The 16162-nt window shown below is 44.5% G+C and overlaps 1 protein-coding gene across 2 annotated transcripts in view; it reads left to right on the top strand.

The window, feature by feature from the left end:
• Positions 1 to 16162, top strand: part of LOC114799198 (oxysterol-binding protein 2-like) — a 68416-nt gene that overhangs the window by 1760 nt on the left and 50494 nt on the right. For both annotated transcript variants that reach the window (XM_028995602.1, XM_028995603.1), the window contains exon 2: positions 10913 to 11121. In XM_028995602.1, the coding sequence (XP_028851435.1) occupies positions 10913 to 11121 (209 nt within the window). The remainder of the gene's footprint in view (positions 1 to 10912; positions 11122 to 16162) is intronic.

The raw sequence follows: 16162 nt of genomic DNA on the forward strand, positions 1-16162 counted from the left end.
GCAATGCGTCTATTAGACACGGTTGTGAAGCTTGGAAGGCCTATACATTTTCTTTATAGTAGGGCTATATATATTTCTGTAATTTTCTGTAATTATATATGCAAGTTAGCAAGCATTGGGTCAGCATTGTGAATGCCAATCTTAATGCAAGTGATTATAATGAATATTCGTTAATGGTAAAGCTAATTTAATCGATCGCACAGGAAACCCTGTTTTACACACTGAGCGTTTTCCCCCGTAATGGCCCCAGGACACTTTTAATGTTTTAATCATTGGGGCCCTTCCAGGCACTACGAACATCGCAGTGTCCCGTCAGCGTTTTTTTTTCCCCCTTCCGTTCCCCATTGCCCGATAACATCTTCAGGCAGTTAATCTTCAGACAGGAAACGATGCTCGGTGTGTGTGTGGCTCGTTCCGGAGAACAGTCCTGTGCATGGGTCAACAGAGCGGTCCATGTCCTTTGGGCTCGGAATGAAGGAGCACAGGGGACTGGGACACTTTACCATGTTGGCTTCATCCTTGACACCACAGGCACTGATTGATCGACATTTTTATGAATTACTGGTCTAAGAAGAAGGTAGGTAGGTTATGTAGAACTTTATTATTCCCTTGTTCACGCTCCTGTCCGTCCTCCTCTGTCCTTTCACTGGCAAGGACTTTGGCGTTTTGGACAAGCAGTCTGTTGGTTCTGGACTTTGGGAGAAGCATCCTGTCACTGAGCAGATTCCCCTGGTTGTTTATAACCACCTGCATTGGGTGTCTGAGATTGTCCATAATGGCCAGCAGTTTGTTCAGAGTCCTTGTCACTTCTTGGTTATAGCCTTGTGTTTCAGAACCAGTAGACAAGAAGACCCAGGTTCAAACCCCACTTAACTTCCATTGTGTCCCTGAGCAAGACACTTAACCCTGAGTGTCTCCAGAGGGGACTGTCCCTGATAAAAATGACCCAGCTATGACCTTACACTGAGGCTGTCCTGGCCCTCTTGTTCCTCTCATTCGCTTGCTTTAGACGTGCTGTCTTTTTACCATTTTTTTTTTTCAGAAAACTGGCTTTGATGCATTGTGCTGGTCAGCAGGCAGCAGCAGGAGACGGTCCAGTCTGTCTTTGAGCGTAAGCCTGTTAAAATGTAATGGGTTTGCGTAAATGCAGCGTTGCACTTACTCCACCGACTTCCCCTCTTTGCCTGGCCTGACGCTGCATATCTGCAGAAAATAGCCGTGTGACTGTGCCCTTGGCTTCAAACCCTTTTTTCTTAAATCCGTGATTCATTCCACCATGCCCTACCCATTCGTTGTTTTTTTTTTTTTTTTTTTAAGCATTCATGGACTTCTCCTCAAGGCGCTAATGCTCTCATCCCCACTTAGTCTCACCTTACGTTGGAAATCCTTCTTAGCACCCTAATAAAGATTACACACCCGGTGTGGAGCCAGAGAAACCCTGATGCCGCCCTGAACGAACTGCTCCCGGCTGCCTTGGGTTGGGAAACGGTCAGATTATGTGGCCTTAACCCTCTCGGTGATTAAACGGGTAGGATGAGGAGTTCGCTGGTACTTGTACAGTTAGGACTGGATTAGCTACAGTTGTGGCCAAAAGTTTTGAGAACGATGCAAATACTGGTCTTCGAAAAGTTTGCTGCTTCAGTGTTTTTAGATCTTCTTGTCAGTGATTTCTGTGATGTACTGAAGTATAATTACAAGCATTTTATACGTTTCAAAGGCTTTGGCATCTGGCATCCTGTCAATCAACTTCTGGGCCAAATCCGGACTGACGGTGACCCATTCCTTCATAATCAGTGCTTGGAGTTCGTCAGAATTTGTGGGTTTTTGTTTGTCCACCCGCCTCTTGAGGACTGACCACAAGTTCTCAGTTGGATTAAGGTCCGGGGAGTTTCCTGGCCATGGACCAAAAATTTCAGTGCTTTGTTCCCCGAGCCACTTATTTGTCACTTTGGCCCTATGGCACGGTGCTCCATCATGCTGGAAAAAGCCTTGTTCTTCACCAAACTGTTCTTGGATGGTTGGGAGAGGTTGCTGTTGGATGATGAGCTGACTCCCTTGGATGAGAAGCAGCCCCACACATGAATGGTCTCAGGATGCTTTACTGTTGGCACGAGACAGGACTGATGGTAGAGTCACCTTTCCTTTCAGACTCATCTTTCTAGATTCCCCACACAACCAGAAAGGGCTTTCATCAGAGACTTGACCCCAGTCCTCAGCAGTCCATTCCTCAGTCTGTCCTTGTTGTTTTTCCAGGAGAAAAGTGGATTCAGTGATGCCCTTGTTGACACCGGGTCATCTTCCAAAAGTTGTCCCCTCACTGTACATGCAGATGCTCTCACACCCGCCTGCTGCCATTCCTGAGCAAGCTCTGCACTGGTGGCACCCCGATTCTGCAGCTGAATCATCTTTAGGAGACGGTCCTGACGCTTGCTGGACTTTCTTGGGCACCCTGAAGCCTTCTTCACAACACTCTCTCCTTGAAAATTTTGATGATCTGATAAATGGTTGATTTAGGTGCAGCAATATCCTTACCTGTGAACTCATCAGGTCCATCCAGTGTGACTCATCTCATCTGTCCACAAACTCTTTAAAAAGTCTGTCTTCATGTATTGTTTGTCCAGACAATTTTTGCAACCACGTTGCACGTCACTCTTCTGCAGAATCCAGGAAGTCTGTGTGGGTTGAGGCCAAGGAGTTCCTGCATACCTTACATTTAATTGTTCTCAATTCTCTGGTGGTTAATTTGTGTGTTTTTTCTTCTCCCTGCAGAAAATCACAACTCAACATCTTTGAAATGCAATTCTTATGTGTTGGTTCAGATTATTTCTAGCAGTTTATATATTTACAGCATTTATCAGACACCCTTATCCAGAGTGACTCACAATCAGTAGTTACAGGGACAGTCCCCCCCTGGAGACGCACAGGGTTAAGTGTCTTGCTCAGGGACCCGATCGTAGTAAATGAGATTTGAACCTGGGTCTTCTGGTACATAGACGAGTGTGTTACAGATCAATTTGAAAGTCCATCCATTTGTTCATATATAGCTGATGAATTCTATAATAATTACCTTTGTCATTTAGAATCAGTAACTTAAAATGACACGTTATTTATCTATTTAGCTCAGGCCATAATTGCTGCTTTGCAGTGGCATTTGAATTGTGTATTTTTCTCCTTGTCCTCCTACCCTAACCTCCTCTGTTTGTCCCTCATACATTCCTTCCTCTTTTTAGTCCATCTTTTTAGTAGTTTTTTTCTGTGGCTGTCCATTTCTCCTTTCTTTTCCTCTGTATTCCTCCTCCCCTGTATTCTAGTTCTCCTTCTCCTTTTGGAAATATTTTTTGCATTTCTCCTCTTCTCCACTCTCAAGTCGTCTTTCATCAATTTCTTGATCAACTTAATCATCCAGTTTGCCACTATTCCTCCCTTCATCCGGTCTCATCCATTTCTCTTTCAACTCTCTCATCCAGTTATTCTCTTTTCGTGCTGCCCTCCAGCTGTTTCATCATTTCTGCTGGAAGGACATCTCTAACATTTTAACTAGATAAAAGAGACCTGCTTGTTTTAGCTACGGCTACTCCCCAGGTAACTGGTCTAAAGTGTCATGTATTGTAAGATGAAGTGTTCTATTGTGATACCTTGCTAACCTTATTTTGGGTTTATCCTGCATGGGTCTGCTAGTGTCCTGCTAAATTTAATTAATCTCAAAACCCAAAACCTACTGACATAAACTCCAGGCCTGTGTACCTGATACAACCAATCAGGTAACCGTCCCCTTAACATTCCTGCTCCATATGCATTAAATTCAACCTCGAGTGCATGGCTGGAGACAAGCGTTCAGCACTGTCTGCTCAGCACTCGCTTGTCAAGTTGAATTATGAGGCATTGGAGGGGGGCACAGCAGCTCGAAACAAACTTTTTATAATGGAATAACAATTGGAAAGAGTGTGGTGTTAGCGCTACACAACCTTGTGCACACGCATTAAAATATAATTGGCAGCTGCTTGCCTCCGTTTCTCCTCATCAGCTTCCATTTTTCGCATTTCTCTCGCAAAACAAATTTACAAGCAGTGAATCATATGGAAACTATACCTGTAGACCAGAAGTGTTTGCTGACCGAGCCGTCACAAGCCCAACTAAAATAATATAAATTCTAAAGTGAAGTGATTGTCACATGTGATACACAGCAGCACAGCACACGATGCACACAGTGAAATTTGTCCTCTGCATTTAACCCATCACCCTGAGTGAGCAGTGGGCAGCCATGACAAGCGCCCGGGGAGCAGTGTGTGGGGACGGTGCTTTGCTCAGTGGCACCTCAGTGGCACCTTGGCGGATCGGGAATCGAACCTGCAACCTTCTGATTACAGGGCCGCTTCCTTAACCGCTAGGCCACAAATTCAGTATAGCATAAAGAATTATGCAGAGTTTTCATTATCCTTTGGGTGTGCCATTGGTTACTCGCTTAATTTTTACAAATAAAATTTTTGGTAACCACAGCGCAGATACAATTCTGTTACTTCCTGTGATCTCTGGCGCAGACCCCAGGTTGCAGTCACCTTCACCAGCCACTACATTTACATTTATGGCATTTACCAGATGTCCTTATCCAGAGTGACTTACAATCAGTACTTGTACCCTGGGGACAGTCAGCGTTAAGTGTCTTGAACCACAGGGAGTTGTTACCTGTTACTGTATTTCACACAGTAAATGTGCAAACACAGTTGTATTAACATATATAATGTTGTATTACAGACCAAAGTGCAACATGGAAGTGTTTTGTTATTGCTGACATATATTGTTCTGGGACTAATCTGTTATATGCATATGTAGGTCCTTGTTCTGGCATCGCGGTGCAGAGCTGTTACATGACAATGCATTGTATTATGTTACATTTAATTTAGCAGAAGCAGCTTACATCAAATTTCTGGACAATGTGACACAAATGTGCTGCTACAAATGTGTTCCCCAAATTGTCTAAATCCCCCCTGTGGGAAGCAATGAAGGCAAAGTCCAGAGTTTTAACCAACATACAAAATAAAAAGCAAGATAGACTCTCCAAATGGGAACATACTAAAAGTAAATACTCAGTAAGACTTGGGGTGCTTTCACACCTACAGGTTTTATTGTGCTTGAATCAAATTCAGCTTTGTTTCCCCCCGGTTCGGTTCTTTTCACCTACAGTATTCACACTCGGGTGCGCACGAAACAACCACACCAAGACCCACAAAGTGGCCCACCTGCTGATAATGTATACCGAACCAAAACAGGACCAAATGCTGTCACGTGATTTCAGAACTGTGAATTATGGGTGATTACTGCACGCCATCTCCTGTGTTGTTTCAGCGGCTCCAGTGCATCAGCATATTGTTGTAAAGTGGTAAATGCATGTAATACACTAATAAAATGGTCAGGGCGACAGCCACCACACGTCAATTTACTTCCACCACGTTCCTCCAATTTCACGCAAAAACCGTCCACAACAGCAGGTCTGCTTAATGTATTTACTTTTGTTGTTCCCGCGACAACACATCTGACCAATCAGCAGAGAGAAAGTTGAAGCGACGCAATTTTGGTTCGCTCGAACCAAGAGGAAAATTATACAATGTTAATAATTCGAACCAAAGCAAACAAGCTAAGGTGTGAAAGCGCCCTTAAGCTCCTGACTAGTGGAAGGTCTCAGAATCAGTAAGGCACAGATATATCCCCGCTCACGCGAACACAACTTGTCTTCTGTGTGTTGTGATGGTGTTCTGTCTCTTCCATGCCTCAGATCGGTGGATGTGTGTTTTGTGAGGATGTGTGCACAGGGGAATGACAGGTAACGAATGCCCTTTAACCCCTCCCTGCAGCGTAAGCCCCCCCCCATATTCCCTCTCTGTCACTCTCTTTTTTTCCCACCACTGTTTTTTCCCCCTTTAACCCTGCAACCTGTCTCTCTATTCCTCTCCATACATGTTTTCTTTGCCCTGCTTTATTCCTCTGCTCAGATGAACCTCACAGTGGCTTCAAACATGCTGCAGCCTCCGTCTCCCGGTCTCCTTCCTCTTCGCACTTATGACCCAATTTTTGGGGCTGTACACACAGAATATGTCCTTGATCCAAAAACAATGTGAGGCATCAGAGACGGAATGCGGTGGGCACCATTGAAATGTGCACTTACAAAATTCACACAAATTCATGCAAAAAATTTCACTGTGAGAGATTACTTGACATCTTCTTGATTATTTGCATGAGTGCTTATTGGATATCGCTGTTCTGCAAACACCATCAAAATTTGCTTTATATAGTCAATATATACGGTCAACTTCTGGCCAAAAGGTCTGGCAGCTCTATAGCGGAGAGCAGACATCCATTAACAGTAGCAGCTCTGTCAACGTACACAAGTATGCATACGAACAATTGAAACCAGCACAGTTATAAAGCGACATGTCCTGTGTGTATGGCTGTGTAGATCAGTGTTTTCCAAACCAGTCCTGATCCCTCCATGTTTTATTCTCTCCCACCTGCCAGGGGTTTTTGCCCAAGTGTTGGATTGCTGGGCTGCGTTTGGGGGGAACCACTGATAGGAGATGGTACCAAGCTTCTGCATAATACTGAATAGACACTTGGTCATTTTAAGAGACTGTTCCTCTTTGGTTGGTTCGTGTTACTTCTGTATGACTTTAGTTTTTAACCTGTGATGTTGCATGGGCATGGGCAGTCTGTTTTGCTGAGGCGCCCCTCCTGAACACCAAAGGAAAAAGGGAGGCCTGGGAATCTGACTCTCTGTTCGCTCCAATCCCTGCTTTTCCTGGGATTCTGTTGTTTGCTGTGTAGTTGTACATGAACCCTCCTACCCAGACTTCCTCCCCATCACCTGAGTGTGGAGCTAGCCAATCACAGACGCAGCCAGAACATCAGGCTATGAACCCCCCACCCTGGAAAAGTTGCTTTGATACTGTCCTGTATCACACACAAGCTGTTTTCACCCTGATTGCCTCCATTAGTGTCTCTCCTTCTCATTCTCTTGGAATCTCTCTCTTGTGTGTGTGTGTAATCTAAGCGCTAGAAATGTAGAACAATTTTAATTTGTGCTTCTTATCTGTTCTGCCTCAGGCATGTTGCTCTTCTAGGTCTCTTGCTTGGGCTCTTAATATTCACTTGTTAGATGGCATGCTACAAGGGCACCTGCTGTGCTACATCTTAGTTTTAACCTGTTAGGTTGTGACCCCTTTACTTGTTCTGTATTAGAGATGCCTGCAGCGTTGCATCCTGTGACCGGGTACTCTTGGCAAAGAGGTGCTTGTAGACAGCTGGTAATGGCAGTAAGGGCTGGGGGTGAGTAGGGCACATTCAGACACTCAATCAGATAAATGCACCTTGGGTGAGCCCTGGGCACTTTACACATAAACTCGGTTTCTTTTCTTTTCTATTACCTACATTTACATATGATGGTTTTCTCTGGACGGGTTTTTGGGAGCTATTTTCAGAACAGACTTGCAATAAATGATTCAAAGCATTTTAAAATGATTGCTCATGTCTTCTAGACCAGTGCCACAACAGCAGATTTTTGATGTGGAAAATTCTACACAGAAAAGACAATGAAATAGTAAAATGAGATATAAATACGTGAATGAATACTGCCTGGTTTCATGACTCTTTCACTCAGTAGAATAATATACACTTTTATACTGCACAGCAGGTGAAGACTCTCCAGTGCAGGGTAACCAAAACTTTCCACATTTTCTTCATGCAGGAAGATGAGCTGGCAACTGAAAACATACATTTTTTAAACGTACTCATTGCCCATGACAAACATATCTAAAAAATTGAACTTCACTCACAAAATATAGTTTTTCTTCCTTTAAAGTCCTCTTTACTTCAGCACATGAATATTAGCTATTTATAAAAATAATTCGATTTGGACCACAATAGAGTATGTCGTATGTAATACATGAATAAAACATGAAACAACTTTCCGTCGTGCCAGAGACACCAAGACACCTGGCATTGTTTTTGTCTGCAGCAGATTGTTAATTTTCGGACAAAGCTTTGTTTAATTATTTAAACACACGTTGACTCGCTGAATGGATCACGCGGAACAGTGTAGCTCGCTTGCTAATGTTGACAAGCTAATATTTACTCATACATTAGCATGTTACAAAAGAATGAAAACGCTGGCAAAGTAGCCACTGTACATTGTAACAGTAAAGAAGTTTTAAAAGTTTACCGGTGAACCTGGCAACGTGTAACATTTGTACATTTCAGGGTGCTTTTCAGAGACAAATATTTTTAACTCATTTTGACGATAACTGGCACCATTTTCCAGCGCAGTGCTTTATATGTGGGGACAAAGCATGTGCTCAGGTTTCTATAAAACAAAAAAAGATCTAGCAACATTTAATGATGTTTGCGCATGTTGCGCATTTTAACAGGAAGGGCTTTGAATCATCCAGAAAAAAAGATCTATCTATTATCAAGAACAGAAATCATTTCACACCAAAAAAATAGTGTAGTTAACTTCAGTACCGAACACTTCTTTCTTGTTTGATCTATTTATTTATGTAAATGCTGCGAACACCTTGACCTTACATCAGCAAACAAACCCCAGACTGCCCTTAGTGCCGCTGTGACGTTTCAGAGATAATTTACATTTACGGCATTATCCAGAGCGACTTACAACGTGCTTTCAAGTTACCATCGATGAAGAGATCAATTCCGGTTCACTAGGACCCCCAACTATGAATACAATCATTTTATTCACTCTGTTGTAGATAATCTCTCTTTAGCAACAAGTTACAAAGAAAGAAAAATCTTTTACAGAAACACATGAACCTCTGTACAGTCGGGCCCACTTGCCATGATTCCGATGACGCTCGAAGTGTGAGCGGTCGGTGCTGTCCTCGGCAGGGGTTAGTCAGCCTAGGGCCCGCTCGCTGTCAGGTTTTCTCCAGCCAAGCCACACGTCCAACCTCACGGCCCAGGGAGGGCCGCCGCGCTCTCGGAGCAGACGCTTTCATTTGCACCGGCTGCCTGTCCGCTTTGCGCCCACAGTTATGATCAGCTGCTCTGCGGCAGCCGCCTATTTTAAGGAAACGTCGATGGTAACTGTATCCTGTGTTGTGCTCGGGATCAATATCTATTGACCACAGGCATGAAACACGTTGGACGGATTCTCTCTCACTCGCTGTCTTACTTTGCTCTTCTCATCCGGTGTTTCTCGAGCTGCCTGTCTGTGTCACCAGAACAGCCCAGTCTGTTTGCCTTTTCCTTTCTTTCTTTTTTTTTTGTTGGCCGGTTGTCACACAACGGGCCTGTTGTGCTGCACCCTGTGGTTGTGGGCCGTGGGTTTGCGGTGCAGCTCGTCCACTCTCTCACCAGGAGCTCGACGCTAAAGCGATACCGCAAACGCATTAGCAGCTACTAGTAAAAAGGTCCACCTGCCCACAGAATACAGAAGGTCCCGCGGTGGGCGTGCAAGTGCATCTGCAACGGAAGACCTTTTGTGTGAATGAACATGCATGGGGAATGGGTGGTAGATGCTCGCGCGAGTCTCTGGGTCTGTCTCAATACGTAGTAATGTGCCTTGCTGCAGGTTTCACAACCTTTCCACAACCTTTCCAAAACACCTATATAGAAACCATGTTGACCAGTTTGCCAGTCAGATGACCACGGTGCTGCAACTGAAGTTATGTTCAAGTGCAAATGGAGGTTCAGCAATTACTTACCTTTCTGTTTATGACATTACCATCATTTTTTTTATTGTCCTGTGCCATGTTTATATTGAGTCTCAGCTATAGCTCAACTCAGCGACTGATGTGATTTATGTTCTGTAATTTTCAGATATAATAATCATTGTAAGAATAATTTGCATATATAAGGCATATATAAGATATAAGGTAAATCATAAGATGTATAAGTTGGAAGTGCATGCCACCTTCAGGAAAGCTTAACACACGTTTGGTTGGACTGCTTAGTTGCTTATGGACACATATTTTTTATTTCTTTTTTATTTTAAAATCAGCCACCTGATGGTGTGGTCTGCTGTCATGGTGTTGAGGCAAACCCAGTGTATGTCTGTGTGTGAGTGTGCATGTGTGCATCATGCTGAATTATGAAGCCACCTGCAAGATCCCCCTTCTTCCTCACATTTTCTCTGTCTGACAATGACCAAGTGTTGTTGTTTTTTTTCTGCCGCATTTTGCCACGCAAGTGTTTTGCTCCCAAATCAGGGATCGTTGTTTTTTTCATTCATTTTGCTTTATGATTGAACCTGCTCTCCTCCAGAGGTAAAAAAATGTATGTATACATAGTGTAGATACACTAGCAGTCAAACGTTTGGACGGACATATTCATTTACGGGTCTTCCATTTTTTGTTATAGAAAAAAAAACTGAAGACACCAGACACATGAAATAGACACATGCATTGTTATGTAATAAACAAACAAACCTACAAAAAATAGCAAGTTTAACAATTGATGCTTTCCAAAACGGCTTTTGATGATAATGACCATAAGGGCCAGAGAGTTGGAGCGTCCAAACTTATGACTGGTAGTGTAGGGTGGTAGTAGCCTAGTGGGTAACACACTCGCCTATGAACCAGAAGACCCAGGTTCAAATCACACTTACTACCATTGTGTCCCTGAGCAAGACACGTAACCCTGAGTGTCTCCAGGGGGGGACTGTCCCTGTAACTACTGATTGTATGTCGCTCTGGATAAGGCGTCTGATAAATGCTGTAAATGTAGTGTGTTTAGTTTCCTTGAGAACTGTTACTAAGTTTGAAATGTTCTCTCTTTTCCTCTTTTTGTGTTTTTTTTTCTCTGTCTTCTCTTCTGTGCTTGTCCTTGTGTGTGTGTGTGTGTGTGTGTGTGTGTGTGTTGTCCATTGTGTGCACTCTGTTGTGTTTGCTTTCACCGCTGGCCTCTGCAGGACGCAGGCAGAGATGGCGCACACCTGCCGCGGCACCATCAACCTGGCCACCGCGCACATCGACACAGAGGACGCCTGCAACATTGTGCTGAGCAGTGGCGGCCGCACCTACCACCTGAAGGCCAGCACGGAGGTGGAGCGGCAGAGATGGGTGACGGCACTGGAGCTGGCAAAAGCTAAAGCCATCCGCATGATGAATGATCAGTCAGGTAAGGACACTGCTGTGCAACTGGGAATTATGTCGTTTTTCACCTCAGCATGTAAATAAAGTGGACAAGAAAAAACTGATTCTTCTATGAAAGTGCATTGCAAAATGGCCGCTGAACATTGGTGAGGTGCTAAAATGTAATTGTTATTAAAGGTTGATGATGGGGGTGGTAGTAGCCTAGTGGGTAACACACTCACCTATGAACCAGAAGACCCGGGTTCAAACCCCACTTACTACCATTGTTTCCCTGAGCAAGACACTTAACCCTGAGTGTCTCCAGGGGGGGACTGTCCCTGTAACTACTGATTGTAAGTCGCTCTGGATAAGGGCGTCTGATAAATGCCGCAAATGTAAATTTGTTGATCAGCATATCGAGACTCTTGACCGCTGATGCTTATTGGTCTGTGTCACCCTAGGGTTCAAATCAGTGCCTGCCAACCTGTGCCTTTTGTGTAGCTGGCATCAATATGAGGTTGACAGTGGTGAACTTAGCAACCTGTGGGTTTTGTATCACTTCCTTATGGTCTCTGAAACCTGTTATTCCAGACAGCATTAAACAGAAAGCCAACTGAATGGTTCTGAAATCATAAATAAAGTCAGCAAATGGTAATACATTGACGAAAAGAACACATGTATAAAATAATGTGCTAATACATTGTTTTAATGTAACCAGCCCTGGAGGGGGGTGGGGGATACATTAAAAGCATCGATGCATGATAACTTGATTTAGGGATCTTTAATTTGTCCTGCGCCGTAACTGGCTTTGTATCGATCTGCTGAGAGTACGCATTTGGATGTTGTCTCCCGTCTCATTAATGCTGCTCTTTAACTGAACTCTAAAGTCCTCCCAAAGCCGTCTCTCTCCAGCATGTCTGTCTCAGCGGCAGGCTCATTACGCCGCTGATATTTCAGCCGAAACTTCACACCGCTGACCGACTGCTGATCTTTTTACTGAGAGGGCATGTCACAGAGAGGGCACTTTGGGGAAGAGTGGAAGATTATTCTACACATTACCACACGGTAGATGGTTTTGCTTCAGTATGATCGGCATGATACCAGGTTTGGCTACATTTGACAGTCGCGTCGGGTGTCGTGGTCGGCATGGTAGGGTGGGTGTGCGGTTAGCGTGGTTAGCGCAGTCTGCCACCAGGAGGCGGTAGAGGCCATTCGTGACGTTGCATTCACAGGCTGCACTTTACGGTTGTTAATGCTCACTCTCCACTACAGAGGTCTGTTTTTTTGGGGATGGGATCCGAGTCCCTTTCTGTCCCCTGGCAGCGCAGATATGTCAGTGCAGGGTGGGTGTTTATGGTCTGGATGAAGGGGGGGGGGCTCTCTCTGGCGGCAGCCCAGCCCCTTGCCCCACTTTCCCTCTGCCCAGCCCTCGCGTCTCCTCTAATTTTAGTGCCCGTGTCAGAGATGGTACGGCTGCTTTCTGCTACTGCCTTTCCACTCCAAACAGTGGCAGAAAAAAGGACTGTCATGGTCAGTGAGTTACATGGGAAGCCCATATAAGGCAGATGTAGAAATACTTCATACTTCTGAAATCAGATCTGTTGTGTTAGCATCCAGTTAAATTCTGGATAGCAGGGGAGTTGGATAGCAGATGGAATATAGTTTATATTCTAAGAAACATGGATACCGCGTGCGTGTGTTTTTTATTAATTGGGCTTGGTCCATCTTCAGCAATGAAACTGAGCTGATGGTGAGTGTGGAGCTGGAGCTGGCAATGTGGGAGAACATCTGGCCGGAATCCTGACACCGGCTGCTCCTGGGCTGTGGAGACCTTAAAGGCCAATCCCTCCCACCAATTTTATAAACATATCTCTTGCAACATAGTTCCCGCCTTGAGTCACTGCTTGATGAAGTTAAAGCCAGTGAAATGCGGGAGTGTCCTCGCTTCACATCTAGTTTAGTTCAGTTTCCACGCTCTGTTTGTATTGATGAACTGAAAGCTTATATAGCACGAGGAAGATCGATCCCCTTGTCTTTCTTATGTTAGGTATTATTTATGTGGACGTGAGTGGGAGGTTTGGAGACTGTACTTTATTGTGTGTGATGCATTTGACCTGAAGTGCAGGGCAGTAATATCATTTTACCGTGTTCTGTGTTCAAAACTGCCTCCAGGCAGACTGATTTTGTTTGATTTGATTTCTTTACAAGTCTGGTTGGCAGTGAAACAAGCAGACATGATCTTCTGCCATCTGTTGTGTTATTGATCTCAGAGGAAAATATGAAATATAGGCCACCTCTTCTCCCATCAGTACGCATCTATGTAGGCCTTCTTTTTTGGTGAAAGTCTATTTTTGCCCGTCGTCTGTCCCACTGGCCCGTTCTCAGCTCCCTGGGCTCCATACTTTCCCAAGACTTTTAACTTTTAGAGTTTCACTCCATCACAAATATCGTCACATCTGAGATTTCAGCTGTTGGCATATTGCCTGTATTTTGGTACAATGGAGGAAAGAATTATTTGATCCCTTGCTGATTTTGTAAGTTTGTAGTGTGTTTTTGGTGACAATGGTCTCAGCTACCTTGAGATCATTGACGAGAGTAGTTCTGGGCTGGTTCCACACCACACCATCTTGCGTGGAGCTCCAGAACATGGGAGTTATTTTATGGTTCTTCCATTTGTGAATAATCGCACCCACTGTTGTCCCCCAGCTGCTTGGTGATGGTCTTGTAGCTGATTCCAGCCTAGTGTAGGTCCACAATCTTGTCCCTGACATCCTTGGAAATCCCTTTAGTCTTGACCAAGGTGCAGAGTTTGGAATCTGGATAGATCGATTGCTTCAATGAACGAGAGTCTTTTGTATAGTTAACGGGCTGAGAAGCTCCCAACGTCCTTACCTGAATAAAATACAACTGGGAGCCAGAGATCTTTCTGATCATACACTTATTTGATTCATGAAAATGCTAATTAATTGTTCTGCCTCTCACTGTTCAAATAATCCTAGAGACTGGTCATTACTTTGTCAGTGTGCAAACTTATAAAATCAGCAGGGGTTCAAATAATAATTCCCCCCACAAAATTATGTATAATGCGATATTATGTATAATGCGAGGCAGTGGTGGCGTAGCGGTTAAGGAAGCAGCCCCGTAATCAGAAGGTTGCCGGTTCGAATCCCGATCTGCCAAGGTGCCATTGAGGTGTCACTGAGCAAAGCACCTTCCCACACACCTGCTCCCCGGGTGCCTGTCATGGCTGCCCACTGCTCACTCAGGGTGATGGGTTAAATGCAGAGGACAAATTTCACTGTGTGCACTGTGTGCTGTGCTGCTGTGTATCACATAAGACAATCACTTCACTTTCACTTTCATATTAACTTATTGAGGAGCAATTACTGTATAATGCAATCTACTGACATAAATGTCCATCGCTGCGCTCTTTTTTTCCACGCAGCGTGAGTAAATTGCCAGCAGGGTGCAGTGTTCATCACAGATCCTCCTTTAATTCTTCAGCAGCTGAGTTGACTGCAGTACAAAGTGCGTACGGATATAAAGACTCCACAGGCAGGTGTCAGGGCTGTAGCTGTGGCTGACACATTAACACTGTTCTCTCTGTTTCTGGGCTGTATAGAGAGTTAGGATAGAGAGAGAGATTCCTGCTGCATGTTTGCAGCATGATTTGGCTGTCAGTTCACTGACTCACGGCATTTTGGAATCTGAGTGAACTGTTCAGCGATCATGTCCTGAAATAGACTTGAAGTGGACGTCTTTGTGCCTTTCGTGAAATAGAGCATGAACAAAATGGGTGGAAAAAAGATCAGGATCATGTGACACATGTGTTGCACCTACAGATGCAATTCCTGGCTTAGTAACAGTCCACACCCACATTCCTTTCCTTTCAACTCAATTTTACTTTATTTTTCTGGCAACCGAGTTCTAACTGCTGTTCCTGCAATATTCACTATGGAAATACAAATATACAAATCTAAATGAAAGGTGTTTTATAAATCATTTTTAAAATGTTTACATACTTGCTGTGTTATTTACTGTGAATATGGATTCTGATTTGGAGTAAATTGTGCATATAATATAATTGTGCATATATGGTATTTCTGACACTGTTGGATTCCTACTGAACCGTACTGCCATCTGCAGGATGGTTAGGTCAAGAGGATGAAAAGTGACAAAGTGAACCTAAACTCGTTTGGTCCACTCTAAAATGTAATTGTTTTATCTTTGGCAAGTGCAGTTTATCAAGTTTTCCTGTGCAGAGATGAACGTAATCTCCCTGGCAGAGCTAATCAATATATATTAATACATACATTAAAAAAAAAGACAGAGAGAGCATAAATACACACAGAAAAAATGCTGTGGGGTTATATAGAACCAAAATATTCAATATAACCATGGAGACGGGGGACCTGGGGGACCTTTTGGGACTGGATTGGTTTCAGTTTATATACACACAAAGACATCTTGAACCAAGATAGGTGGCAACCCCAGCAGCATCTGTCCATGGTACTGAAGCCGCCTGCTGCTGCCTTTGAGGGCATCTCAGGGATTGATTTGCTATGCCTACTTTCCCTTGATCCCACCCTCCATTCCTCCCAGTGCCCCCCCGCACCATTCTCCGATTTCGCTCCTGCTCTCTGCCTCCGTTTCACAATTGTGCTCGCTCCTGATGTCCCAGCCTCCTCCCGCCCCTACGTCACTCGTAGTCTACAGGAGTCTCTCTCTCTCTCTCTCTCTCTCTCTCTCTCTCTCTCACATCCCCCCTCCCTCCTACACTCTTCCTCGGCCGCCCCCCCACCCCACACACCCTCTCTCTCACGCGCCCTCTCAGTAGGCTGTTTACTGTGCTCAGTATTCAGAGGGGTTCAGTAGAAGGGAGTGACCTTCCCCAGCTTCTCCCAGCGCAGGTCCACAGCTGCCGTCCCCGAGTGCTGAGGGGACATCACACCCCCTGTCTGCTGCCGATCAGACCCAGGGGGCCGGGAGGTGTGTTGGGTCTGGCTTTTGCGCCCTGCGTTCTTCTACCATGTGAGTCTTTAAAATTGCGTGGGTTTGACTTCCCCCCCCCCCCTTTATGTTAAGAT

The sequence above is a fragment of the Denticeps clupeoides genome, chromosome 11 (genome assembly GCF_900700375.1).
Source record: "Denticeps clupeoides chromosome 11, fDenClu1.1, whole genome shotgun sequence".
In the NCBI taxonomy this organism is placed as follows: Eukaryota; Metazoa; Chordata; class Actinopteri; order Clupeiformes; family Denticipitidae; genus Denticeps; species Denticeps clupeoides.